Below are 26,311 nucleotides of genomic sequence, written 5' to 3'. Positions count from 1 at the left end.
TCTTTTCTCACCCTTTGTCTCTCTCTCCTTAAAGTTATATTTCACCACAGAGATTTTCATCCTTTTTTCAGTACCAATTTGCCAAAATGACACATCCGCAAATATGTGTCAAGTGTCTGAACAGTGCACTAGTATGCATTTATACTTGTGTCAGTAACCCTAGTACAATCTTGTAACAGTTTTTTAAATTAATTAATTTACTCGTGATCAAAATATAATTAAAAAACAGATTAACATTTGTCATTTCCACCGGTTTTAACGCTGAACAATAATCACAGGTGTCTATACTCTTACTGTAGTATACATGTGTGTCGTTACACAGCAGCTCCCACCGTTTGGATTGCAGCTTCTGTCCAATGAAAGAACGCGCCTACAGAAGTTGACCAATGAGCACAGAGCATTTATGGAGTTTTTCCGCTTTCCCCTGAAGTTCTTGACAGATTCGCCTCCAGATTGCGAGAATTCAAGATGGCCGTTACAGGTACGAGTTTAACTTTTTATTTATCCCAACTGTTTCAGAACACTGAGACGAAAGGAGATTTTGCTGTCACCGTAAGCACTGCATAGCACAATCTGGACCGTCCTGTGTTGAGCATGTCAAGGAAATTATTCGCTGCATATCTGAAAAGAGACTCTTAAGTAGGCACCAGCCTGACGCCGTGGTAAAACCCCTAAGTTTGCTAACCTTAGCAGGCTGGGACTCGCGTTAAAGCTTTTAACTGTAAACTGCGCTAGTGACTGAAGCAGCCACATAATCTCTCCCGTTCCAACTAATGCTAATGCTTAGCTATGCTAGTTTGCTAGCTGGTTGAGCGAAGAGGAATTTCCGAAAACTCTGATTACTTTGCTTTGTAGGAATTATGTTTTTATTATATCGCTTCGCACCTCCTTACTACAAATTACCTTGAAAGGCAGTCAGCTAGTTAGCCGGAGACAATTAACTCGCGCTCCAAGAGGAACATGGCTTCCCCAAACTCGAAATGTCATTTTACAAGGCAGTCGAATCCCATGCTAGGCTACCGGGCTAATATGAGCTAGCGTTAGCATCTTTCGGCTGTTAACCAAATGTGCAACTTTGTTTGTCAGCGGTTTGTTTCAATGTTAATTCCAAGCTCGCCCGGTCTCAAATATGAGCTACAACGTTTAGAAAAAGTTAGTTCTTGCTCCTGTAGGCCACTTTGCGAACACCTTAGTTGTTGGTGCCACTGGATTACAAGCTAACCGGTATATGGGACAATTCAAAACTCAGGAAAAAGCTTTCGCGAGGTTTCAGTGTTTGGGTTAATCAAACAACTGTTATTTTCAACAACACTTTAAAGTATGTGATTTTTAAACTTTAAAGTTTTTACTAGCGTGTTGTACAGTAGTTGAGACAGAAAATAGCACTCCCTCTTACTAATTTAATTGATTTTTATCCAAAAGAAATGGTAAAAGAGGGGGAAGACGAGTGCCAGGGGAGATTCGTGACAGAAGGACAGGAGCAAGATTGAAAGGTGTTTACAAGATGGTAGTGAGAGCTGCTATGATGTATAGTTTGGAGACGTTAACATTTTCATTAGGAGTGACTATGATGGACAAAATTAGAAATGAGTGCATCCAAGAGACACCTCAGGTTGAGCGGTTTGAAGACAAAGTTGGCCAAGGCTGAGTTGATTTGGATATGTGCAGAGGAGTGATGGTGAACACAGGATGTTGAAGACTGATCTTCTAGACAAGGAGGAAAAGAGGAAGGTTTGGGGATGTTGTGAAGGAGAGGGGTACAGAGGGTTCGTGTGATAGATGAGGATGCTAGGGAAGGGTTATCGGAGGTAGATTTTCTGCTGTACAACCCCTAAAGAGAGCGACCAAAAACGTATTTGTAGTATTCTTCTAACATTAATTACCTATTAATGTTTATAAAAGTAGTTAAAGTCTGTGTGTTATCAATTTTATCATACCTATGTGCACTTTTTCATATTCTTTTTGTGTTTGTGTAGGTTCTAGGTAAAGGGCAAAACTCCTCTGGACCCCACTGTGCATGAAGCTCTCCTGAGGCTTTGGTGTCCAAGTACTGTGTCTTCCCTTCCCCCCCTGCCCTCCCCCAATTCCCTCCTGCCTCTCACCATGTCCTCCACCTCCTCCTCCTACTCCTCCTCAGGGGAGACCAGTCCAGAGGATCCACCCCGAGGTGGAGGAACCATCCGAGTCTACCTCCCCAACAAACAGAGGACAGTGGTGAGATACTTTTCTCCATGTTTGTCTTGACCAGTGACATTTTTTATATTAAACATTGTAACTATAAAAAGTGCCTTGTTTGATAGAAAACAATTGACATTTAACACTTCTGTAGGAGGGAGAAAAAATCTTCCATCACTGTTGGTTGTAACTGTAATTGCAGTTTGACATCTTTCAGAATGTGCTAATGAGTAAGCTAGTTGGACAGTTGGTATCAGGTTTCTCAGATGGTGCCTGCCACCATCGTCCTTTAATTTGACTTGTAATTCCTGTTAGATGTCAAGTTTTCATACACTGAAGCGTAGCTGTGGCATAGTCCTGTCACTATGTCAGTGTTAAATTTAGTGATATGAGTGGCAGTGTAGAGGACACTGTGTTCATGGCATTATCCAACATGAATCTCTGGGATTCATGTAGGAGCATTCTCCTTTTAAATCCTCAGTGTTTACAGGTGAGTTTTACTAGCTGTACAGATCCTTCCAAAGCACATCAAACTGAGCTTTTCCCTTCTCTGCTGGACCTTTTTTGTACAAATAATGAGCACATGTGCTAAATCTGTGTAGTATTAGCAGTAGGTAGGTAGGGCTGCCACAAACGATTATTTTGATAGTCGACTAGTCACCGATTATTTTTGCGATTAGTCGACTAATCAGATCATGCATCCATTGGATGTAAAATGTACAGCTCATTGCACCAGCATGCATCTGCTCTTATCTAACTATCATTAGATTACAGCTTTAAGTGTTTAAGTTATGTGCTAACTAAAAATAAAGACAAGATGTTAGTTTATAAAATTTTAATTAAATTTGCAGATTGTTTCGGTGGAGTTTAATAAACTCAGCCGTCTGCTCCTTGCTATCTAAAATATAACAGGACACCGGAGTATATTCTCGAGCATCTCACACTTCTGATAAGCAGTTGTCTGCTTGATGTTTATTCTGCTGTGTAAAAACTAACTTTAATCTCAGCCAAACCAATTTACTCAGGAACAAATAAAATACTGAAAAAAGCCAAACACAGTGGGTTTGAAAACGATTTTCTGGGAGTTTGGTGTTCTCACCGGCTCTAGTGAGCCTTGAACCCCGGCTAGCTATCGAGCTGGTGGGTAACAGACATATCCGAAAACTAAGGGTGCAACGATACACAAAATTCGCCCAAAATAAATTTAAGTAGCCAGAATAAAAAAAAGAGCAATTTTTTTGATTGATGTTTTGTTTCCTTTACAATATTATACATTAAAGTATAATATTGTAAAGGAAACAAAACATTAATCAAAAAATTGTTGAAACACAAATTACAACATTGTATAAAAATTACAAACATCAACTCAAATACTTGGTTCTAATTGAACAGAAATTTCTATGAACTTGTAAGAACTGTGTAGGACATTAATCAGTCTGTCAGATCCTGAATTTGAAATTTCCACTGAAGTCACGGGTAAGAGGCAAGTGGAACCAAGATCTAGGCCATTTGCTTTTTGAAGTTTGCAAAGACTGCTAAATTTTGCCAGTGGTAGTTCACTCTTTGCAACATAGTACGCTGTTCTAAACAGATTTTTCAGGTTTATTTTTAGTTTGCAATTGGTGTTTTGTTCTGGGAAAGATATTGCAGACTAAGCAGTAATGCATTTCTTTCATTTCTCATGGGTTCTAATGGGGGCCTTTCTTAAAATGACTGGTGCCAGTAACAAAGGCGCTTGTCGACTCAGAAATCGAGGGAAAACCAACGACACACCCGGCAGAACATTGTTATTTACACGGGTGCACATAAGTGGTCCGCATGTGCGCATTCGCTGTCAAAATAAAAGATGCGCACCAGATTAGAAGTTGCAACGCGCGTTTGCGTCCATATAAAAGGCACTGTTTTTGTCCGCTAGAGTGGGATTTTCACGGCACATTCTGCTCCACATCTCTGTGTGTTCATCATTTGTTTGAAGCCAGCTCACCTCCTGCAACCACTTTTCCGAGAATACGCGCTTCTTTTGCGGTTCGCACTCCTTCTGACATTTGTTTGGAAGTGGAGGAACACCAAAGTAATTGCTTAAAGGATTTTGTTTCTTCGACATCTTTAAGAGTTCTAAACAAATGTCTGTCCTCCTCCAGAAAATCTTATGTACGCAAACACGCGTTGCAACTTCTTATCTTGTGCGCGTTTTTTATTTTGACAGCGAATGCGCACCTGCGGACCACCTATGTGCACCCCTGGTTATTTAGCTCGTCATATTGCAGCCACAGAAATTCTTTGTCCATGAAACCATGAAGCTGCACTTTATTTTTGCCTTATAGTCTGATTTGTCATAACTTTTCAGTTTTGCGGTAAGCTTTTCTTTGGCTGTCACTTCTTCACCCTGACCTGTCTTATTTGGCTCAGCAGAACTAAAATATATATCCTGCTGCTTTTACACAGGCACTCACATAACGCTCAGCGATTCTCTGCGCGATCAACCTCTCACATGTTTAAGCTTGCTGCGGGAGATTTCACTTGTCATGTTTGCATAGTAAGCTAACAAATGATAAGACGATGTCAGAGGACATACAGTGGGGCAAAAAAGTATTTAGTCAGCCACCGATTGTGCAAGTTCCCCCACCTAAAATGATGACAGAGGCCAGTAATTTGCACCAGAGGTACACTTCAACTGTGAGAGACAGAATGTGAAAAAAAATCCATGAATCCACATGGTAGGATTTGTAAAGAATTTATTCGTAAATCAGGGTGGAAAATAAGTATTTGGTCAATAACAAAAATACAACTCAATACTTTGTAACATAACCTTTGTTGGCAATAACAGAGGTCAAACGTTTACTATAGGTCTTTACCAGGTTTGCACACACAGTAGCTGGTATTTTGGCCCATTCCTCCATGCAGATCTTCTCGAGAGCAGTGATGTTTTGGGGCTGTCGCCGAGCAACACGGACTTTCAACTCCCGCCACAGATTTTCTATGGGGTTGAGGTCTGGAGACTGGCTAGGCCACTCCAGGACTTTCAAATGCTTCTTACGGAGCCACTCCTTTGTTGCCCGGGCGGTGTGTTTTGGATCATTGTCATGTTGGAAGACCCAGCCTCGTTTCATCTTCAAAGTTCTCACTGATGGAAGGAGGTTTTGGCTCAAAATCTCACGATACATGGCCCCATTCATTCTGTCCTTAACACGGATCAGTCGTCCTGTCCCCTTGGCAGAAAAACAGCCCTATAGCATGATGTTTCCACCCCCATGCTTCACAGTAGGTATGGTGTTCTTGGGATGCAACTCAGTATTCTTCTTCCTCCAAACACGACGAGTTGAGTTTATACCAAAAAGTTCTACTTTGGTTTCATCTGACCACATGACATTCTCCCAATCCTCTGCTGTATCATCCATGTGCTCTCTGACAAACTTCAGACGGGCCTGGACATGCACTGGCTTCAGCAGCGGAACACGTCTGGCACTGCGGGATTTGATTCCCTGCCGTTGTAGTGTGTTACTGATGGTGACCTTTGTTACTTTGGTCCCAGCTCTCTGCAGGTCATTCACCAGGTCCCCCCGTGTGGTTCTGGGATCTTTGCTCACCGTTCTCATGATCATTTTGACCCCACGGGATGAGATCTTGCGTGGAGCCCCAGATCGAGGGAGATTATCAGTGGTCTTGTATGTCTTCCATTTTCTGATGATTGCTCCCACAGTTGGTTTTTTCACACCAAGCTGCTTGCCTATTGTAGATTCACTCTTCCCAGTCTGGTGCAGGTCTACAATACTTTTCCTGGTGTCCTTCGAAAGCTCTTTGGTCTTGGCCATGGCGGAGTTTGGAGTCTGACTGTTTGAGGCTGTGGACAGGTGTCTTATATACAGATGATGAGTTCAAACAGGTGCCATTCATACAGGTAACGAGTGGGGGACAGAAAAGCTTCTTACAGAAGACGTTACAGGTCTGTGAGAGCCAGAGATTTTCCTTGTTTGAGGTGACCAAATACTTATTTTCCACCCTAATTTACGAATAAATTCTTTACAAATCCTACCATGTGAATTCATGGATTTTTTTTTTCACATTCTGTCTCTCACAGTTGAAGTGTACCTCTGGTGCAAATTACTGACCTCTGTCATCATTTTAAGTGGGGGAACTTGCACAATCGGTGGCTGACTAAATACTTTTTTGCCCCACTGTAGTTGGTGCGCAAATTATTATCACTCACCAATCAGTGCTGTCGCTCTCTATACACAGTTCGCGCGATTGCAAAGTGAAAGCAAAAGAACAAGCGCAAATTCAAACGCGATTTCAATAGGTCACATATTGACAGTGGCTCACCGATGCCAATGACATAATTACCCAGCTACATTTCCGAAAGAATGCAAAAGCATTGACATATATTTTTCCTTCCTATGATAGGCCGACGGGCAGGGCAGAGATAGATTTTGGTAGCCCGACTGGAAAAATCGCTAGCCCCAGGACGTCGGGCTAGTGATTTTGCGAGCCCTGTATCTGATTGAGGAATCACTCATCTTTGGAAAAGAGAGTTTATTACAGAGAAATGGCTCTTTCCAAAATAAAAGCTATACTATACGCTTCTTCTGGACTATATTCTCTGCAGCATATTAAACATATCAGGTCCCCATAAGGAGAATCATGTGCATTGTATTAAAGTATATTCTTGAATGCTAAATGTACAACCCAAATTGCGTCCCCAAAAAGCTGTGTAAAATGTAATAGAGTGCAATGTTTACTCTGGTAAAGTTTGTAGCATGCGTGCTTGTTGTTTTTTGTCTGCTTCCACTTGATTTTGCACTAGGATTATGTCGGCGTAAATGTGCAGTCATATTCGTTGTGTTCCCACTAGTGCTGTCAGCGTTAATCTCGTTGAAATGACGTTAACGCCACAACACGGCAAATCTCCGTTAACGAGCTACCGCCGATCGCCCCGTGCGTGGGGCTGGACTGCCAACACGTTAACGAGCTAACTGCGCTAACACACTAGTTCCCACCCATGTAATTGAGCATTGTGTGGCACATCCAACATACTGTTTTACTTTAGTCCATGACGCTCTTACCTTCAGGGTCATACTTCACATGAAAACCAAAATATTTCCAAACGCCAGATCTGAATGAGGGTGGGGGAGGTTCAGTTTGCCATGTTGCAAGGCGAGCTTAACTTCTGTCTGGCTAGCTTGCCCTGCGCTCAGTGAATCTGCGTTCGACTACTCCGCCTAGGCTGCACTGTCGAGCGCAGATCCACTGAGCGCTCAACACAGACAGCATCGTCAGAAGGAAAGTTGATAAAATAAATTAAAAAATGTTTATTGTTCGATACATATGCGTACCGAACCGAAAGCACTGTATCGAACAGTTCAATATCGATACGAGTATCGTTGCACCCCTACCGAAAACGTCAGAGCGCTTTTGAAAATATGTGGTGTCTTGATAAACTGAGCAGATATTTGAAGTTTACACAGCTACATTCTTGCCTGGAAAATATGTTAAACGTTTATTTTGTGCCCCAGAAAGAATAATAAGAGTAATATTAAAACTAACTAGCTGCCGCTATTGTTGGAAACTGAGCAGGGCCGTGCTATGAATTCTGGGATGGGCTGGGCCACAAAGTATACACCCGACCCATCCTTCAAATTTGGGGAAATGAAGGGCGTATTTGTCAGCTGCATTTGTCGGAGTCTTCGAATTTGGACAGTCTTCGTCGTGTCACTGTAACGTAATCGGCCTACAAATGCGGGCACAGGAGGATGCGGTTTCTGAATTTGGACGCAGCTGCTATAACGGACACTGCTTCTTCTTTGAGGTTTAACGGCAGCTGGCATCCTTGTACATGCAGTGCTGCCATCTTCCTTTTCAGTCCATTATTACACTCTTAAATCCTACTACTTATTCCTGCGTCTTTTGGGATCTTACAAAGCTTCAAATGACGCGTCGACTATTAAATTAGTCGTCGGCGTAATCGTGACTAGTCAACATTATAAGGGAGAGACATGACACTCAGTCCCGAATAGAAATGTAGGGAAGAACTGAGTAACTGTGAAGAGGTTGGTTATTGAGTCCCTGCCTCCAAACCAGCCACAAAATGAGAGAACCTATTGGCCAATTGTGATGTGCTAACATAAGCACACAGCTGACGTTTGACAGTTCCACATGTGTGGTGGCAAGGGTATGTCACTACATATTATTGTAGCAGACAAGTAGGAAGGTGCTTTCTTACTTTTTGAGATAATATGAAGTGCTGTGTTGTTGTTATTTTTTTAAAAATGTAATTGGTTTTTCTTCATTGGGATAACCAAAGGTGTTGATTGTGTTGGCTCTGTCAACCAAGCAATTAATGCCATAATTAGGGCTGCTCGATTATGGCAAAAATGATAATCACGATTATTTTCACTGAAATTGAGATCTCGATTATTTGACGATATTTATTTAACCCTTACGACCTACTATAGAACCAAGTCCGCCAGAGCTTATATTATTTTTTTACATGTTGTAGTGCCATTTGTGGGAGCATTTCAAGTTTCTATACAACTGTTATAGCCCATATTTTAATAATATGTATGCATTAAGTCCATAGTAACTACATTAATTGCAAAAAAGTGCAATAAACTACAAAAAATTGAAAATAGTTTTTGTTTTGTTTTTTACATATATTTCTACTTGGAGAAATTTAAGAGGTTTATCCCTCAAAACTTTAAATACAAAAAAGTTGCAAAAAATAGTTTACAACAACAGGAAATCTATTTTGAGTGTCTTCATAGTTTTATTTTGGAGATACACTGCAGGAAAAACGAAAAAAACAATCCTATGATGCAAATTTGCAAAGAAAACAGCATGTGCATCAAAATAAACTATTTCCAGCAGTGCAATTCGAGTTCTAAGCATCCCAGAAACTATTCAGAAAAGTCAAACATGACTTATAAAAACACCAGTATAGGCTTTTAAAGCCTACAAGTAAAAAACTACATTTTCCGCGAAAATTATGTCACTTCCGGTTTCGGGCAGGAAATGGCGGACATGCGATAGTTCGCGCTGACGTCTGTTTCAATGTGGGAAGTGTTACGAACAGCTGATCGGATCGGCAAAGCGTGTTTCTGGAATATTATGTTTTTGTTCCTGCAAGCCCTTTTTATGCAACTTTTGCAAAGCTATATGTGGAAGGAAACCGTGACCGAGGACAAGCTGATGGCATAAGATGCAAGTACAACTCCTCTGGTTTCATATGCAAAAAAAAAAAAAAAATATTGCGCTAGCTTACACGGTTCAGGTTCTACAGGGATTTAAAAATAGTTAAAAATAGTTACACAAAACGGAGCATGCTGCTCTGACCGGCTTTAAAGGGTTAACAATAACAATGTATTGAATAATGACTTTAAATAATAATATAAAATAGTGTACAACACCACTGAAGTTTTTTTTTTTGTTTTTTTTTTTTTTTAACCTCTCTTTTCAACCAACGGCAGTCACTCTCCCCTCCAAATAACTTCTGCTTAGCTTTCCGAGCTTTTCGAGCTTCCCTCGGGTCCTCTTAATCAGCGGTCTCCAACCTTTTTTGCGCCAAGGGCCGGTTTATGCCTGACAATATTTTCACGGACCGGCCTTTAAGGTGTCGCGGATAAATGAGGGAGGGGCTAATAATCGGCTCAGTCATTTTTAATGATCGTTGAAAGCCCAGATCGTAATCGTGATTAAAATTCGATTACCGTATTTCCCGGACTACAGAGCGCACCTGAATATTAGCCGCACAAGCTAAAATCAGGGGAAAATCCTGTTTTGTACATACATTAGCCGCACCTGACTAAAAGCTGCAGGTGTTTCAATGTTGACTCATCATATGTAAGAGAATATGCACAAAGCGAATTGTCAGGAAAGAGACGGCTGTTTGGAGACATCACTTTTATTAATATTTTGAAAAACAAGTTATGGGTGCATATTTGCATAACTTTTTAGGTATATGTACAAGTAGCGGTAATTACAAGTACGAAACATGTACTGTGCTTCATAAATGAGTAACAAATGTAGTACATAATAACCTACAGCACACCAGAAAAATAGATTCGGACTACCTTTTAGGCTCAGGTGCAGTGACACTGTTTTAACAAGAAGAAAAGTCAGTCATTCACCACCATCTTTCTCTTCTTCCTGCGCACTAAAACCACCAAAGTCCTCTTCTCCAGTGTCGGATACAAACAGGCTCAGGATGGCTTCGTCATTCACTCTCCGCTTCTCTCCTTCGTTGTCACTTTCAAAACCAACCAAACAAATCCCTCAGAGTCGAACACCCTCAGAAGGGCCGTGGCGGTGTCCTCCTCTCCATCATGCAACAGTCCAGCCCTTCGAAATCCGTTGGTGATCGTGGATGTTTTCACACTTTTCCACGCTGTCAGAATCCAATGGTGGAGTTGAGCATAACTTGCTTTTCGCAAGTTTATCGCCGCTCGTCATCCACACCTCCCGCTGAACGCGTAGCGCTACTTTGAAGTTTGCTTTTCGCGCTACTTCGTACGGCACTACGTTGCCTGGCGGATGGACATGTGACCAACATACCACTCTTGAACCCCGATCCTTCCGCCAGGCAACGTAGTGCCGTACAACAGCGGAACAAACAAAACAAATCCGCTCATGGACAATCCATAGAAAAGCCGCACCTGACTAAAAGCCGCAGGGTTCAAAGCTTGTGCAAAAAGTAGCGGCTTATAGCCCGACAATTACGGTAATTGAGCAGCCCTAGCCATAATGATGTGTAAATTGAAGTTATATTTATTTTTTAAAATGACATTTGGCTGGTGATTCAGTAGATATTTTTTTTTTTATTTTCAGGTGACTATTGAAATAAAAGGTTTTATGGAGAGGTTCATTTAGATGGGGTCTCAGCCTAAGTTAGCGCCCAGATGTGTAAGCGGTAGTCGGGATGTAGTTCAGTTCGTTTCATTTTGAAAAAGGTTAGTTCAGAATCGTGTTTATTGGCAAAGTATATGTGCAGACACATACAGGGAATTTGGTTCTGGTAGATGGTGGCTCTCAAGCACAGCAATGTAAATCTCACACACACACACACATCTATATACACACATTACACATACATACACAAAGCTGTGTAAACAACTATAAATAACGAATCTAAACTTGTATACATAAAATACAGAAATGAAATGAGGTGGAATGAATACTACAGAATAGGGCTGTCACAAACGATTATTTTGATAGTCGACTAGTCACCGATTATTTTTGCGATTAGTCGACTAATCAGATCATCATCCATTGGACGTAAAACGTACAGCATATTGCACCAGCAGCATCTGCTCATATATAACTATCATTAGCTTACAGCTTTAAGTGTTTAAGGTATGTGCTAACTAAAAATAAAGACAGGATGATAGTTTATTAAATTTTAATGAATTTTACAGATTGTTTCGGTGAAGTTTAATAAACTCCTTGCTATCTAAAATATAACAGGACACCGGAGTAAATTCTCGAGCATCTCACACTTCTGATAATCAGCTGTCTGCTTGATGTTTATTCAGCTGTGTAAAAACTATAACTTTAATCTCAGCCAAACCGATTTACTCAGGAACAAATAAAATACAAAAAAAAGCCAAACAATAACATGTTTAAGTTATCTAAGTGACTTATGTATGTTTAACCTGAGTAGCGAAAGAAGGCGGTGGGTTTGAAAACGATTTGCCGGGAGTCCGGTGTTCTCACGGGCTCTAGTGAGCCTAGCTAGCTATCGAGCTAGTGGGTAACAGACGTCTCCGAAAACGTCGGCGCGCTTTTGAAAATATGTGGCGTCTTGATAAACTGAGCAAATATTTGAGGTTTACACAGCTACGTTTATTTTGTGACCCAGAAAAGAATAATAAGAGTAATTTTAAAACTAACTAGCTGCCGCCGTTGTTGGAAATTGAGCTGGGCTGCGCTATGAATTCTGGGACACAGCTTCTTCTTCTTCAGGGTTTAACGGCAGCTGGCATCCATGCAGTGCTGCCCTCTTCTGTTTCAGTCCGTTATTACACTCTTAAATCCTACTACTCATTCCTGCGTCTTTTGTGATCTTACAAAGCTTCAAACGACGCGTCGACTATTAAATCAGTCGTCGACGATTTTGATAGTCGACGTAATCGTGACTAGTCGACTAATCGTGGCAGCCCTACTACAGAATGTACATAAGGTGCAGTTGCAGTCTGGCAGTGGGAGCAGTGTGACAGGTCAACTGTTAAGAAGGGAGATGACGAGGGGAAAGAAACTGTTCCTATGTTGGGTGGTCCTGGTCTGCAGGCTTCTGTACCGTCTGCCAGAGGGCAGCAGATCAAAAAGTCTGTGTCCAGGGTGTGAGGGGTCTGTGATGATTTTCCCTGCCCGTTTCCTGATTCTTGAGAGGTACAGATCCTTCTAGTTCTGCTCAATCCACCCACTATTACTCTAAACCTTTAGGTGTGTGGTACAGAAAGAACGGTTGATTTGCTCATGGTATTTCCTCCCATCTGCAGCTCTTCAGACAAGAGACATGATGCCCCTTTTTGTCTTTCTTGTTTGTTCTCCTGTGTGCACCTCTAACTAGGGAAGGGGAGATGAGAGAGATGGCGACAGAGACTGAGGAATTTATTTCCCACTTACAGCATGAAGAAAAAGCTGGAAAGCAAAGAATCATATTCAGCCACATTTACATGTAGCTTTACATTCCACATTCCTAAACACATAATGGGAACAGTAACCTGCATCATCTAATGTAATGTTTGTTTCTTGTATGGTCAAAATTGATGCTCTTTGTTACTGCCATTTTACCCAAGTGTTACCTGTGTGATCAGAGAATGTCATGTCAAAGTCACACTTATTCAAATATGGCATTCTGTTTTCAGGTGAATGTCCGCCAAGGACAGACTGTGCATGAGATTCTAGATAAAGCGCTCAAAGTGAGAGGCCTGAGCCAAGAGTGCTGTGCTGTATTTCGCCTTCTAGGAGGGTAAGATTGCACTGCTGTTTGTGCCACGTCCTCTCACATCATATTGGAAAATGACTTTGCATTCCTTTTAGCCCACATGAAACTCTGAGAGGCAACAGTGAACAGCTGTCACAAGACTACATGTTAGACAAACACATGTATATAACAGAGGCTGAAGATGTAATGTGAAGTTGATTCAAAGGCTGAAACGGTAGAAAAGTCAATATGCATTGATAAACAACTAATATACAATTAATTATTCATTGTGGTTTTTTTTTGTTTGTTTTTTTTGTTACCATAATGCATTTGAAGGGTTTCCTGTGTAACGATGGGTAACATTCCTATGCTTCATTAGATATTAAAACAGTCTTAACAAAGGGAAAGAATCACTGACCTTCTGTTCAAACTTTAGCTACGCTAGTAGAATCTCAGGATAAAAGTTGGAAATGACCATGAAAGATCCACTTTAAAGAGAAAAATGAATGAAAGTAAAAATTTTACTCTAGCTGTCTGTGAACATTCAACAGCTTAAAGGTAGAATTTGTAATTTAGCAGTTTTGATGCTTCAACATAGTTGTAAACTGTTTTCTCGCACCATAAACAGTTGTTGACATTTCTGAGAAACTCATTGATATACAAATTAAGTGCATTGGTCAATTAGGATAATGAAGACCTCTCCGTTGTTATTTTTTTGTTATCTTAGCCATTTTAAACCTTGAAAGGGGTTTCAATATTGGTGATATGTACAAAGAGTGTTTAAATTGCTTCTAAATGTTCCTTTTTTTGCCCCTCTAGTCGAAAAAGACTGACGGACTGGGACACAGACATAACTCCTCTAGTTGGAGAGGAGCTTTTAGTTGAGGTCCTGGATGATATTCCCCTGACCATGCACAACTTTGTAAGTATCTCACATACCTGTGTATAAAATGTTCATAGCTTATGTGAAATACCTTTTGTTCATACGTTTTTGGCCTGTGATACTCTAATTGAATTGCTGCTGTTTTTAGCCTTGATGGTCTTAAATGTTATTACTGCAAAGTAAATTTCATGAACTCTATCTGTATAGGTACGCAAAACTTTCTTCAAGCTGGCTTACTGTGATTTTTGCCACAAGTTCCTTTTCAATGGCTTCAGATGTCAGACATGTGGCTACAAGTTTCACCAACACTGCAGTAGCAAGGTCCCCACCGTGTGTGTGGACATGGATACTATAAGAGAGCGGTGAGTTGGAGTAGTGTTTATCGTTGGCTGTACCAGATGCTTTGCTGGTAATATTTCACCAAGAGAAGGTGGCTAGTTGGAAAATAAGTCCTATTTTTAAGGAGGGCCACAATTCTATGGATTCAGACGATATTTTCCAGACTTTGCAACATGATGTCGACATACAGGCCATACAGTTTTTTGTTGTTTTTTTAATTTGTTAGTTGTTGTGTTTTTTATAGCTGCCATGTTGCCCTGTAATTTTGATTACAGTGGCTGAGATGAACATTGTATTCTGGTTAATCATGTTTTATGTAGAGACATACATAGTAAGCCTTTTGTGATCTTTAAAGGCTTACATAGTAAGCCTTTAAAGATCACAAAAGGCTTTTAAATGCTCTTTCCTCATTTCCACCTCATCCTCTTCACCTCAAGCCTCATCTCCTGAACTGCAGTCAAGGCTCTAGCACACAAAAACATGCAAAAACATGCTTCTTTATTCCCAATATTATTGCAATTACTTATTGTAATTAGACTCCAGACAGCTGACTGCCAACTAAACGGCTGGTTATAAGAGTTGGCCAGCTAACGTTAGACTGCAGTGTCCTAAAAATCACACTTTCCTTCTGATAAACAGTTTGAGTGTATTCTCCTTGTGTATAGGAGTTTGTCCGCTAAATGTTTAAGTTCAACAATGTTGGATCCACTTCAAAGAGAGTTTCTCTAAATGCTAACAGCAGCGTTTACAAAAGAAAAGGTCAGGATATGTGTGTGAAGGTTCTTGGTCATCCTGGTCATTGTCGTCTAAGGAGCTGTGAATTGAAGAAGCTTCTCGGATCAGAGGTGAAACGTCTTCCAAGAAACTCAAAGTTCGGACGTTTTTCTTTCCGAGCTCCTTAGTTCAGGATATCCTCAACAACTCACTCAACTCATATTGGCCTCTTTCACTGTCTTAGCTGACTAACACGTTTCTCCTAGAACAGCCAACGTAGCTAGGATTATGAACTTGAATTGGGAGGGTTAAAAAAACCCAAAAAAACCCAACAACAACATTTAGTTGACTGCAATCTGCCATCTACTAAAATCTAATGATTTTTACACACTGTAATTTTCCTTCTGCACTCTTAAAATAGTCTTTTACTTTAGTCTTTGTAAATAACTTTATTGGGACTGATTGATTAGAGCAGGGCGATATGACCAAAAATATTTATCACAATATACATTTGATAACGATATAATTGACACTAGACAAAATACTTTACAACTCCACAACTTTGATGGGGTTTTTTTTGCTCTAATAATTTATTTTCACTTAAAAAAAAAAAACAAAACAAAAAAAAAAAAACAGCTGCCTGTTTATGTGCGTTCTCTAGTTAAAGTTAAAGGCAGTGGAAATTGGCTGACATATAACCATGTATAATATCCACAAAACTTAGAAAGAGGTTATACACACACAATACGGTAATATTATGTTGACGCACAGTACGTATCACTCCGAGGCTCCTACCTACGATAGCCATAATGCTCCAACAATCCATCAAGCGGTGCGGGTTCGTAGCTTAGCAAAGTCGTACTAAAACATTTGACAGATTTTTCCAGCGCCGTGTACCACATAAAATCGTTTCGAGGTCAGTAAACACAACCAGAATTCATAAGGCACAAGGGATTATAAGGGGCACTGTTGATTTTCAGAAAAATCAAAGGATTGATTTTAAGTGCCGTATTTTCCAAAAAACACGGTAATGCGCTACCAAAAATAGTGCTTTGTCGTGTATCTGACAGACAAAAGCTAAACCAGTGCCACACCACTGAAGTTGCAGCATTTTTACAAACCAATTCTGGTTCATCCGTTTTATTCAACGATCCGCTTTCGCCCTTCTCATTCTCCGTCGCCGCCCTGCTTTTTCCACCATGTGCGTATGAAAACAAAGGCACAAACAAACAAAAAACAAAGTTTTACCCATATTCTATCGCGGTATTTCATTTTCTTATCGTTGCCGAACGTTATACCAGTGTTAACGTGAACGGTATGATATGGCCCAGCCCTAATGATGTTGAAAAACAATTAAAACACCTGAAGTTCTTAAAATTCAGAACAGTTTCAGGGAAAAATGGAGATATACGGACCATCTTTTTGTGATGTGCCTAGATGATCAGATTCAGACTTGACATTAAAAAAACGGTGCAAATATGCACTTACTAAATTATTTAGTACTAAATAACAGAAATTTTGCACATAATTGGAGCCTGAATAGTATGAAACTTCTGTGATATTGTTTAATTGTTTTCTTTCAATCCTATGTCCAGTTCTGATCCCAGTCCTTGCCCAGATGGATACCCACAGATAATACTGCCAGAAAATTCCCCCACGCAGAGCAACCCAGCCTTAACCCCAGAGCCTTCTGGGTAAGCTGGGCAGATGGCGTTCTATCAAAATTGCAGCATTGCTTTATTTTGTGAAATGTATATTTTAATCAAAATTTTGGCCTTCTTTCTTTTTGCTCAGAATGGGCCACCTGTCCCCATCCCCGTCCTCAACCTTTCACTTCCCCATGTCAGGCGGAGATGGTCAGTCTCTACAGAGGCATCGCTCCACATCTACTCCCAATGTTCATATGGTCAGCACATTGGACCCTGCTTCTGCCATGATTATAGAGGTCGGTGTTGGCTGCTTGTTTGCTTTTGCTTGAAGGATTGTCACCTCCACTGTGTATTCATCAAAATAACTTTGTTGCATATCTCCTCTTAGGAAGCACTAAAGTTCAACAACACAATAGGTATGCTTTCCATTTTTCCCCCTCTCTTCTGTTTTAGAATACATTTGTTATTCTATGTATGACACTTATGTTGTGCTGTCTCTTGTTGCTGCAGGTCCTGAACCCTCACCTAAGCCCTCCACCAGCCCGCCCTCTTCTTTTGGCTCTCCAGGGAAGAAGCCACCAAAGTCCCCTTCGGAACCCAGGGAGCGCAAGCCCTCGTCCTCTGATGACAAAAAGAAAGTGGTAGGGTGTCTTTAACATTGTTCACAGGCCACTGGTCACTTTACATATTCACAAGGGCAACCTTTGAATGCATTGAACTGCTATCTCTTTTTAACAAATTTAACAGTCAATCTGTTGTTTCAGCACCGAGGAGGCAACAGAGATTCAAGTTACTACTGGGAGGTCCACTCTCGAGAAGTCAACATCCAGAAGAGAATAGGTTCTGGCTCCTTTGGAACTGTCTTCAAGGGAAAGTGGCATGGAGATGTGGCAATCAAGATCCTCAAAGTCAAAGAGCCAACGCCTGAGCAGTTACAAGCCTTTAAAAATGAAATGCAGGTGTTGCGGTGAGCAGTGGTTTACATGACTTTAACTTGGTTTTATTTGCACAAATCTTTCCACAACTGCTGCTGGTGGTGGAGTTATTAATAATGATAATGATATTAGTATTATTAACGCTGCATAAACTGGTTTTATTAACACCAGTTCACATTGTTATAGCACTTTAATTTAACTCTTAACAATGTGGTGACTATAACTTTCTGACTGCGGATGAGGTAATGGAATTTCTAAGTTTCACTATTTCTGTTCTCTACAGGAAGACCCGCCACGTCAACATCCTGCTGTTCATGGGCTTCATGACTAAGCCCAACTTTGCCATCATCACACAATGGTGTGAAGGCAGCAGCCTGTACCGCCATCTGCATGTCTTAGAGAGCAAGTTTGATACTGTGCGTCGCATTGATGTGGCCAGACAGACAGCACAGGGCATGGAGTAAGACTTGCTGCAATATTCCATTTCACCATCATCACTTAGTCAGGCCAAGTAGCAGACATAAAGTCTTTTTGTAGTGCAAGAAGCTCATTCTGTATACAAATGTTTGGCACCCATGAATTTAATTTACTAGTTTTCAAATTGGGTTTTTTTGCTTTTTCTTTCAGTTATCTTCATGCAAAGAACATAATTCATCGAGATCTAAAATCAAACAGTATCCTTCTCTTGTGCATGGTGTACATAAGTGCAGTCATTGTGTGTTTCTGAGTTTAGATAGCTGTACCTTTTTAACCCGTAGTCACACGTGCTAATTTGAGCCTCATGCTCTGCAGTTATTAAAGGTTTAACAACACACAAAAAGCATTTCCTTTTAATAGACAGTGATATACAGAGCAGCCAAACCATTAAAACTGTGATGTGTCAGTACTCTTAACACAAGAAACAAACTCTATGCTGACTCTTACCTTGAAGACACCTCTCCCTTGTTTTCATGAAGAGGCCAATTTTAAGATGATACGGTGCATCGCTGCTGTCAGGGACAAACATTTGAATTTGAAACTGAGGTATTAAATTTGAGTTTGTCGAGTCATTCCACACTGTCAGGTGGACATTTCTTTGTTTCCCATTGTTTACTTTGGGTAGTTTCCTCTGTCAGTCTCACTTTTTATAACTTCTTTCTTGTGAAATGTTTATGCAGTAACTGATACCATGAAAACGTCCAGCAGCTGTCTGTTGTATTTTTCTGAGATTTGCTGCCAGATATTTTTCTCCATGAGGGCTGGACTGTTAAAATCGGTGACTTTGGCTTGGCTACAGTGAAGGCTCGATGGACTGGCTCTCAGCAGGTAGAACAACCCAGCGGATCCATTCTCTGGATGGTAAGGATACTTAACATGTTTATTGTAGAGCTCAGAGTCTATATGACATTTTAAGGCCAGTAGGGGGAGCAGTTTTTGAAAAGATTTTGGGTTTTATAGAACACTAGAGCAAAATGAGCCTCTGCTCCTTTGTATGAGTACTCAATTCTGTTTCAGATGAGTTCTTGGGCTAAATTGCTAGTTTCAAGTCCTATTAAATTTGAAAATTTCAGTTTAAGTTCAGCATACAGAATCTCTTGTTTTGCCAGTCGGATCCACCTGTCCTCGTGACATTGATTTTAAAAATCCAACATGGCAGCAGCTAGAACATTTAACTTGACTCTTGATTACATGGTAAATGGACTGATTCTTATATAGCGCTTTTCTACTCTCCGGAGTACTCAAAGCGCTGTATACAACATGCCTCATTCACCCGTTCACATAAGCACTTCTAAACACAAGTGCAAACTAATCTACATTCACACTCCGATGAACGCATCCGAGGGCAACTTGGGTTTAGTATCTTGGCCCAAGGATATTTGACATATAGATTGGGGAAGCCAAGGATCGAAGCACCAACCTTCCAATCAGTTGCTGATCTGCTCTACCACCTGAGCCACAGCCACCCGTACATGAACTGTGGCTGTGTCTTCTTTCACCTTCAGTCTGACATTGCCCTTACTTAAATTGTTTTCTACGAGGGAGCTTTTTTCCCTCCTAACTAGTTACTAAAGACCAATGGCTCTGTCTGAAATCTAATGTGTTTAAGTCCCCACTGATACGTCGCTATGCCGACAGACATAACAAACTGCAGTGTCGGTCATTAGTGTTATTACTCCTCGGTTCTAGCTTGGCAACAGTGTTGATCCTGCCCGTGGCCACAATTGGCTGATTATCCAGCTTCCCACAGCACTCATTGGGCAGGTTCCTTTTTCTATTGGGACTGTTGTGTCATGTCACAGTGCCACATGTCAGTCAAGTTGGTGGAGTTGACTGAAATCATGCACCAAAGAGATGTCAGGTTCTGACTGTGCTGGGTGCCACACACCACAAAAAAACAGTTTTGGTAAAGAAATTGTTGATCTTTAGTAATACTTTTACATCATGTCATTCTTCAGCTGCTGATACTTGCAAAATGAGCGGCTGATGCATACTATTACCGATGCATGTTAATGTTGTCCTTTATAACCTGTGTACATCTTGAGTCTTGACAGGTTAAGTTATATTGTTTGTTTGACGACTTTTCTTGAAAAGTGATTACTGTAAATAACATCAAGTCACATCTGTATCATTAACTGTAAAGCAGAATAATAGAAATATGATGGTTTTTCATTGTATATTGGAACCCTGGAAGTTTTCCATCCACTTGTTTAAACACTGTAAAGGTCACACGCACATTATTTGATAGACCCTATATCCATACATGCAGTTTTTATGTACAAGGGTTTGTAGTGTATTTGCTTCTAATCTGGTTAAGTCACAACATCTTTACAAAAAGCTAAATTAGTGTAATCGGTAGTGTTAAAGTACCTCTTTGTCAGTTTTTAATTCATTTTTTCCTCGCTCCTCTCATTAGGCTCCTGAGGTGATCCGCATGCAGGACACAAACCCATACACGTTCCAGTCAGACGTATATGGCTACGGAGTAGTTCTGTTTGAGCTGATGTCAGGAACCCTGCCTTACTCCAATATCAACAACAGAGACCAGGTTCCATTACCCAGTTTATTCTAGTTTATGTTAACACACAACACTGAGTCAGTCTAAAATATCTGACTGACTCTTTCCGAAGATTTTGTTAATTACTATTAACATTAAAAATATAGCCATAGAGTAAGTCACAGTTCCAAAAAACTAACAAATATTAGTAGAGTTCAGTAGATAAACTGTTAAATGTAACTCTGAATTAAATAATTCATCTGGAACACATGAAGCAAATTTTGTGTGACTTGACTTGTGGCCCAGTTTCTTAAGCTGTCTTCAGACCTTTTGATGTAATACTTACGTTTGTTCTGTAGCTCACCTTGTTCGGTCCTCTTTTTCTTTGTCAGATAATCTTCATGGTTGGACGTGGTTACCTGTCTCCAGACCTCAGTAAGCTGTATAGTACCTCACCCAAAGCAATGAAGAGGCTGATCGTCGACTGCCTGAAGTTTAAACGTGATGAAAGGCCCCTTTTTCCACAGGTCAGTCTTGTATGGTTTATCGTTTATCACTTTAATAAAAAATATCCTGCAATGTTAAAATGTCCTGTGACTCGACATTCTAAGGGCTTTCTTTAAATTTAACTTGAAACTTTTACTTTATCCAAAACTTTTGGCGACAACTGGGTTCTGTCAGAAAGATGATCATTTATTGTAGGGATCGAACCACCAACCTTCCGATTAGTAGTTGACCTACTGTACTGCCTGAGCCACAGCCACTCCTCTGTATCAATCTAAAGAGGATTTGTTTTTGGAAGAATTTAGGTGAACATAAAGACCTGGAGAAATTTTTGATGTAAAGCAAGATACAGCAGGACTGTAGGCCACCAGTGAGGAATCTTGCACAGGATGCTTTAATGAAAGTTCTGGAAAAGCAAATCGGAGTGCTCAATACAAATAATTTGCAAGACATGGACGTGTCATTGTAGTTGCCTGTAAATTTATACTATCCTTTAAATCAGGTGACTGCCAAACCATATGCAATGTAGTTGCGTAATGTTGACAAAACTAGTCTGTAATTTTCCTAATATTTCTGTCCTTCCTCAGATTCTGGTGTCCATTGAGCAGGTGCAAGATTTGCTGCCGAAAATCGAGCGGAGTCGCTCCGAGCCGTCGCTCCATCGAGCTGTCCATGCTGAGGACCTGAACCCCCTCCTGTTCCACACCACCAGGCTCATGCCCCTCTAAGCTCTCCACAGCACACAGCAAAGAGGCCGCCAACCTGTCAAGGACCACAGCATTCCAGTGCCTCAAAGAGGCCACAGCTGGCTGCTCTCCACCATTGTGGAGCTGCAGCTCTCAGCAGCAAAACTCAGTAACAGACTGTAGAAGTAACCTTAGTCTGACAGTGAATTTTTTTTTTTTTTTTTTTTTCCTTCAACAAATGACACGCACATGCCCATCAGGTGAAAGAAAGACCTTCTGTTTGTAGACATGTGTAAAATGTCTGCTCTTGCCAGCTGAGAAAGTCAATCGACATCTCGACTTGTATTTGGCTCTTAGACCTGCTTTGGAGTTTCAGTTGTTCTAAAGAAACTCACATGGTTGCACATACAGTGCAAAAGAGTCTAATTCAGATCTTTGAGGACTTAAATCAGTCATGGAGCTGGAGCCACTGGTTCAAGTCACATGATCCACTTACATACTCCATGCTCAGCGGGCATGTGCCCCTTTCACTGTAACACAGCATAAATGGAATGGGGACCTGAGATGTAACGCCACTCATTTGAAAGCAACTCTTTTTGAATACGTGCCTGACGTGATATGTTTTGTAAAAGGTTAGATGTTTGCCCCCAGTGTGGACTTTCAGCATTTACTGGTCTTGCAAATATCTATACAAGACCTGGCAACTTAGAACACTGAACTATGCAAAGAAGTTTATGGGAAAAAAATGTATACCAGTTGCTCATTTAACCTGTTATAGTCTTTTGCTGTACATGAAGCAAAGCAGTGAAAGGCCTGGAGGTAGATATTTTCTTTCACTAACATAAAACATAAATGTATCTTGTCAGGTAGATATTCTTCAAATAGGAACTTTGAAATTCACTAAATTCATCTGAGGATCAAGTTTCCATTGATGCTGTTTGTGGGGGGATGGAAAGTCAGTGAGAAGGGCCTGGCAGAACTGGCTGCATGTCCAAATTTAAACATTACAAATTACAGTTTGAGGGTTTGAAAGTTATCCCATTCCTTAAATCCTGTGTTTAGTCTTAAGAATGTGCTGTTTCAAACAAACTTTTAGTAAAAGCAGTTGCCCACCCCTCTACCCTTTTCAAGTCCTGAAACATCACCTAACTTGTGTCACTTACCAGGCAACACTGTGATACTTTTAATGTTCCAAGTCCACTGAACACGGGGACTAAATGGTTAGGATCAATACTTCAGCAGTGGATGTTATTCATTTCTAAACCAAAATGTTTTCCAAAGTGAGATGTTAGTCAGGTCATCAGAGGACATTGTTGTTAGAAATGTACAGATGTAGTTTCAAGGGCTCAACAGATGGCTCATTTCAATTCCAGGTGTAAACTGAGGTTTCCATGTTGAGGCACGCACCTTACAGCTCTCACACTGCAGGAACAGCAGAGTGCCAGCCTCTGCACCACATGGGCTTAAGTGGTTTGTTGTATTGCTGCTACATATTGTGAGTGTTTTGTACACCTTAAAGATTGAATTGCTTGGTACACAGCTTCAGCAGTGTTGGCTAGTTTTTCCACACTCCAGAGGTCCATTCTCCAATGCTGCAGTCCCTCGTCCATAGTTCACTCACACATGTCCGCATATTCTCAAAATATTTCTATAGGTGTGGGGCATGCCTTAAAACTGTGAGAACCTTGGTTGATTAGTTGTTCTAATTTAGGCTTGAAGAGGTGTGTACATTTTTCACAAAAGTGAGATCACATCTAAAGGCAAATGTGCAAACTCTGTTGTGATGGCCACAAATCTACTCTGAAGAAATAGCTGAATTATTAAAATCTGTAGTATTCAGAGAACAGAACAAATGTCAGGGTTGTCTAGTTTGCTCGTCCAGCCGTTTGTATGTTACCCACCAGGAGATTGCTTTAAGCTTGTATCCAGTTGATTTTTCTTTGGTGGGATGCTCACTTGTTATGAATGAAAGCCCTGCATTTTATTTTCCTGAGATTGAATTAGTTGCCGCACAGCAAGAAGGTCCTGAGTTCAATTCCACCATCAGGCCGTGTGGAGTTTGCATGTTCTCCCCATGTTTGCGTGGGTTCACTCCGGGTACTCCGGCTTCCTCCCACCGTCCAAAGACATGCAGCTTGTGGGGATGGGTTAATTGGATAATCTAAATTGCCACTAGGTTTGAATGTGAGTGCGAATGGTTGTCTGTCCCTGTGTGTTGGCCCTGTGACAGACTGGTAACCTGTCCAGGGTGTACCCCGCCTCTCGCCCTATGACAGCTGGGATAGGCTCCAGTGCCCCCCGTGACCCTGAAAATGATAAGCGGAAGTGAATGGATGGATGAATTAGTTGAATATTTACTCGCCTCTGTGCTTGTAACACACCGAGGCGGCTCGGTCCTGCTTCATGAGGTCTTTCAAAGAAATACGCATGTGCTCAGGGTTCAGCTGGGCTGGTTTAAAAGCTAGTAGCCTTAGCTGGTGATCAGTGATAGTGTGTGGCCTTGTTTTGGGGGTTTGTGGAGAGAGAGAGATAGATAGATATATCTAGATAGATATCTAATTTGTTTTTTTCTTTTTGCCCCTCTTTCAGCCCCTCATTTTTGCTCATTGTAATACTGGTGGGGAAATATTGTCTTAAAAAGCCTTTACTCATCTTTACTTAAAGCTTATCAGCCACAACAATTTCATTGCCATCAACAAAAAGCAGGATACTGAAGATCAGCCACTGCTCTTCTTCAGTGTAATCCTTTGTAGATTTGTAGTACTGACTAATGAAAGAAATGGAAACGATAGTCATATCTACAGAACCTTTAGTTTCTCCTTCAGCTGGACTGTTAGCATCTTCGGGCTAGTGCTCACAGGTTGACCTGACAATGCAGTCACTCAAAGCAGATTTAATCCATAGTAAATTAAGGGCACAGACGCAACCCTCTCTGTGGTGATTTTGGTGACTTAACAGTAGGGGATCAGGAGCCATGCCTCCTGGTCTGTCCTAACAGTGCTGTATTCTGAGGCATTGACTCTTGCTGGTCGGGTCTCGCCCAAGTGAAGGCAGTAGGTGTGAGGTGATGTTTCAGGCTTCTGTGAATCCTGCAGGTGATGTGACAGACATGAAGCAAAACTCCTGTTGATGCAGATGTCTGTCACTAATGAACTGCTAATTTAATATTCTCATGTTAATCTAGGGGCTGGGTACCCTGACTGATGCTCATTCCAGTTATGTGGTGGGTGTGGGAGAGGTTTTGTGGTGGGCTTTTTTTGTTTTGCTTTCTTATTTATTGATGTTATCGCAGATGTTAATCTGCAAGTACAGCACTCTGAAATGGATCAGATGTTTACTGGGAATGTTTATCTTTGAAATGTTCATCAGCACCAGGCGCTCTCTCGCTTTCTTTTTTTTCTCTCAAACATTCTCAACATGAATGTATGTTTCGGCGCGGTACTGTTGGCTCCTCTGTTCACTCGGACTCTGTCAAATGCAGGGGCATTTCTAGCAACTTTGCTTTCACACATCCTGAGCACAAATGGGTGTCAACATTTTTTTTTTTCTTTTTTTTCTTCTTCTCTAAGCAAGATGTTGTCCATGGGGTTTCACTACAATAGCAACACTTAGGGAACTGTAACTAACGGGTATTTGAATGGCCTGAAGCTGCTGAATGAAATCTTTGTTTTTCTTTTTTTCTAAATGAGCTGCTTTTTATAAACATTCAGAAAAAGCAAAACTTTTTTTTTTAAACCACAATATAAGATCAGGAGTGCTTTGGTATAACGTCAGCAGACCAGGTTTTCTGTGCATCTGTAAAAAGTAGAGTGGGTTTGGAGAGCTTATTGAACCATTTTGTGCTCAGTTTCACATTGAGGGGATGCCTCCCGAACGTCTTCATCTGGAGGATGAGGGAACAGGTGCCACATCTCTGTTCAAGTGGACCTGAACAGCTTCAGGAAACACGAGATTCTCATCTGGAGACTCAAAGGGGCACCATAATATGGGGGAAGAGAGGCACTGCGACTGTTTCAGAGGATGAGAGCTGTGTCAGAGTAGTTTCTTATTTTATTTTATTGTCTTTTCATATCTGTAGGTGAGTTGGAGTACTTGTCTATAGTTTCTGAGGTGTCAGGGGTGTTAATTTGCAATAAATAGTGTTTTCTGCTGTGTACAGTCTGTTTCTTTTTTGTTTTCTTGTTACTGTTTTTGTGATTTCAAAGAGAACAATTATTTTAACATGTAAATCATTTTTTTTCTTAAGGGTTGTGTGTGTGTGTGTGTGTGTGTGTGTGTTGTGATCAGTAATGATGCAGGATTTATTCTTGAAATAAATGAATTCATCTGTAACTTGTTGTTTTTAGCTTTCAGTACAATCAGTGGAATCTTGTTTGTCTGTTTTGGGACACAGTTCGTTTCATCAGCTTACCAAGTGAAACATTTAACTGGTTTTTAAACGACGACCTCTCGACCCGCTTAAGCTTAAAACGAAATCTTGTTCAGGGAAACTCGCTGAACAGGGTCAAAAGAGGAAGTGGTTATTTTTAAGGCTCCA

General features: G+C 40.8%; 1 protein-coding gene across 1 annotated transcript; it reads left to right on the top strand.

The window, feature by feature from the left end:
- The first annotated feature begins 287 nt into the window (after positions 1–287).
- On the top strand, positions 288–26,106 carry araf (A-Raf proto-oncogene, serine/threonine kinase). Its single transcript, XM_082555140.1, has 16 exons — positions 288–481; positions 1,977–2,214; positions 13,032–13,135; positions 13,910–14,012; positions 14,181–14,335; positions 16,622–16,720; positions 16,821–16,971; positions 17,064–17,091; positions 17,186–17,316; positions 17,440–17,642; positions 17,894–18,070; positions 18,238–18,284; positions 18,830–18,948; positions 20,504–20,635; positions 20,977–21,111; positions 21,676–26,106. Exons 2-16 carry the CDS (start codon positions 2,104–2,106, stop codon positions 21,814–21,816), a joined length of 1,836 nt encoding a protein of 611 aa, XP_082411266.1. The 5' UTR covers positions 288–481; positions 1,977–2,103; the 3' UTR covers positions 21,817–26,106.
- Positions 26,107–26,311: the final 205 nt, after the last annotated feature.

This window comes from Aulonocara stuartgranti (assembly GCF_965226115.1).
Source record: "Aulonocara stuartgranti genome assembly, chromosome: 12".
Taxonomy (NCBI): Eukaryota; Metazoa; Chordata; class Actinopteri; order Cichliformes; family Cichlidae; genus Aulonocara; species Aulonocara stuartgranti.
Note: the sequence above shows the minus strand (reverse complement) of the source record. Positions and strands in the feature narration are given on the sequence as shown.

What these genes read in the sequence shown, in the direction of transcription:
- araf (XM_082555140.1), top strand. Translation starts at nt 2,104, where the DNA reads ATGTCCTCCACCTCCTCCTCCTACTCCTCCTCAGGGGAGACCAGTCCA. An exon ending in ATATCAACAACAGAGACCAG is followed by an intron (nt 20,636 to 20,976) that starts GTTCCATTACCC and finishes TTTCTTTGTCAG; the next exon opens with ATAATCTTCATGGTTGGACG. An exon ending in AAAGGCCCCTTTTTCCACAG is followed by an intron (nt 21,112 to 21,675) that starts GTCAGTCTTGTA and finishes GTCCTTCCTCAG; the next exon opens with ATTCTGGTGTCCATTGAGCA.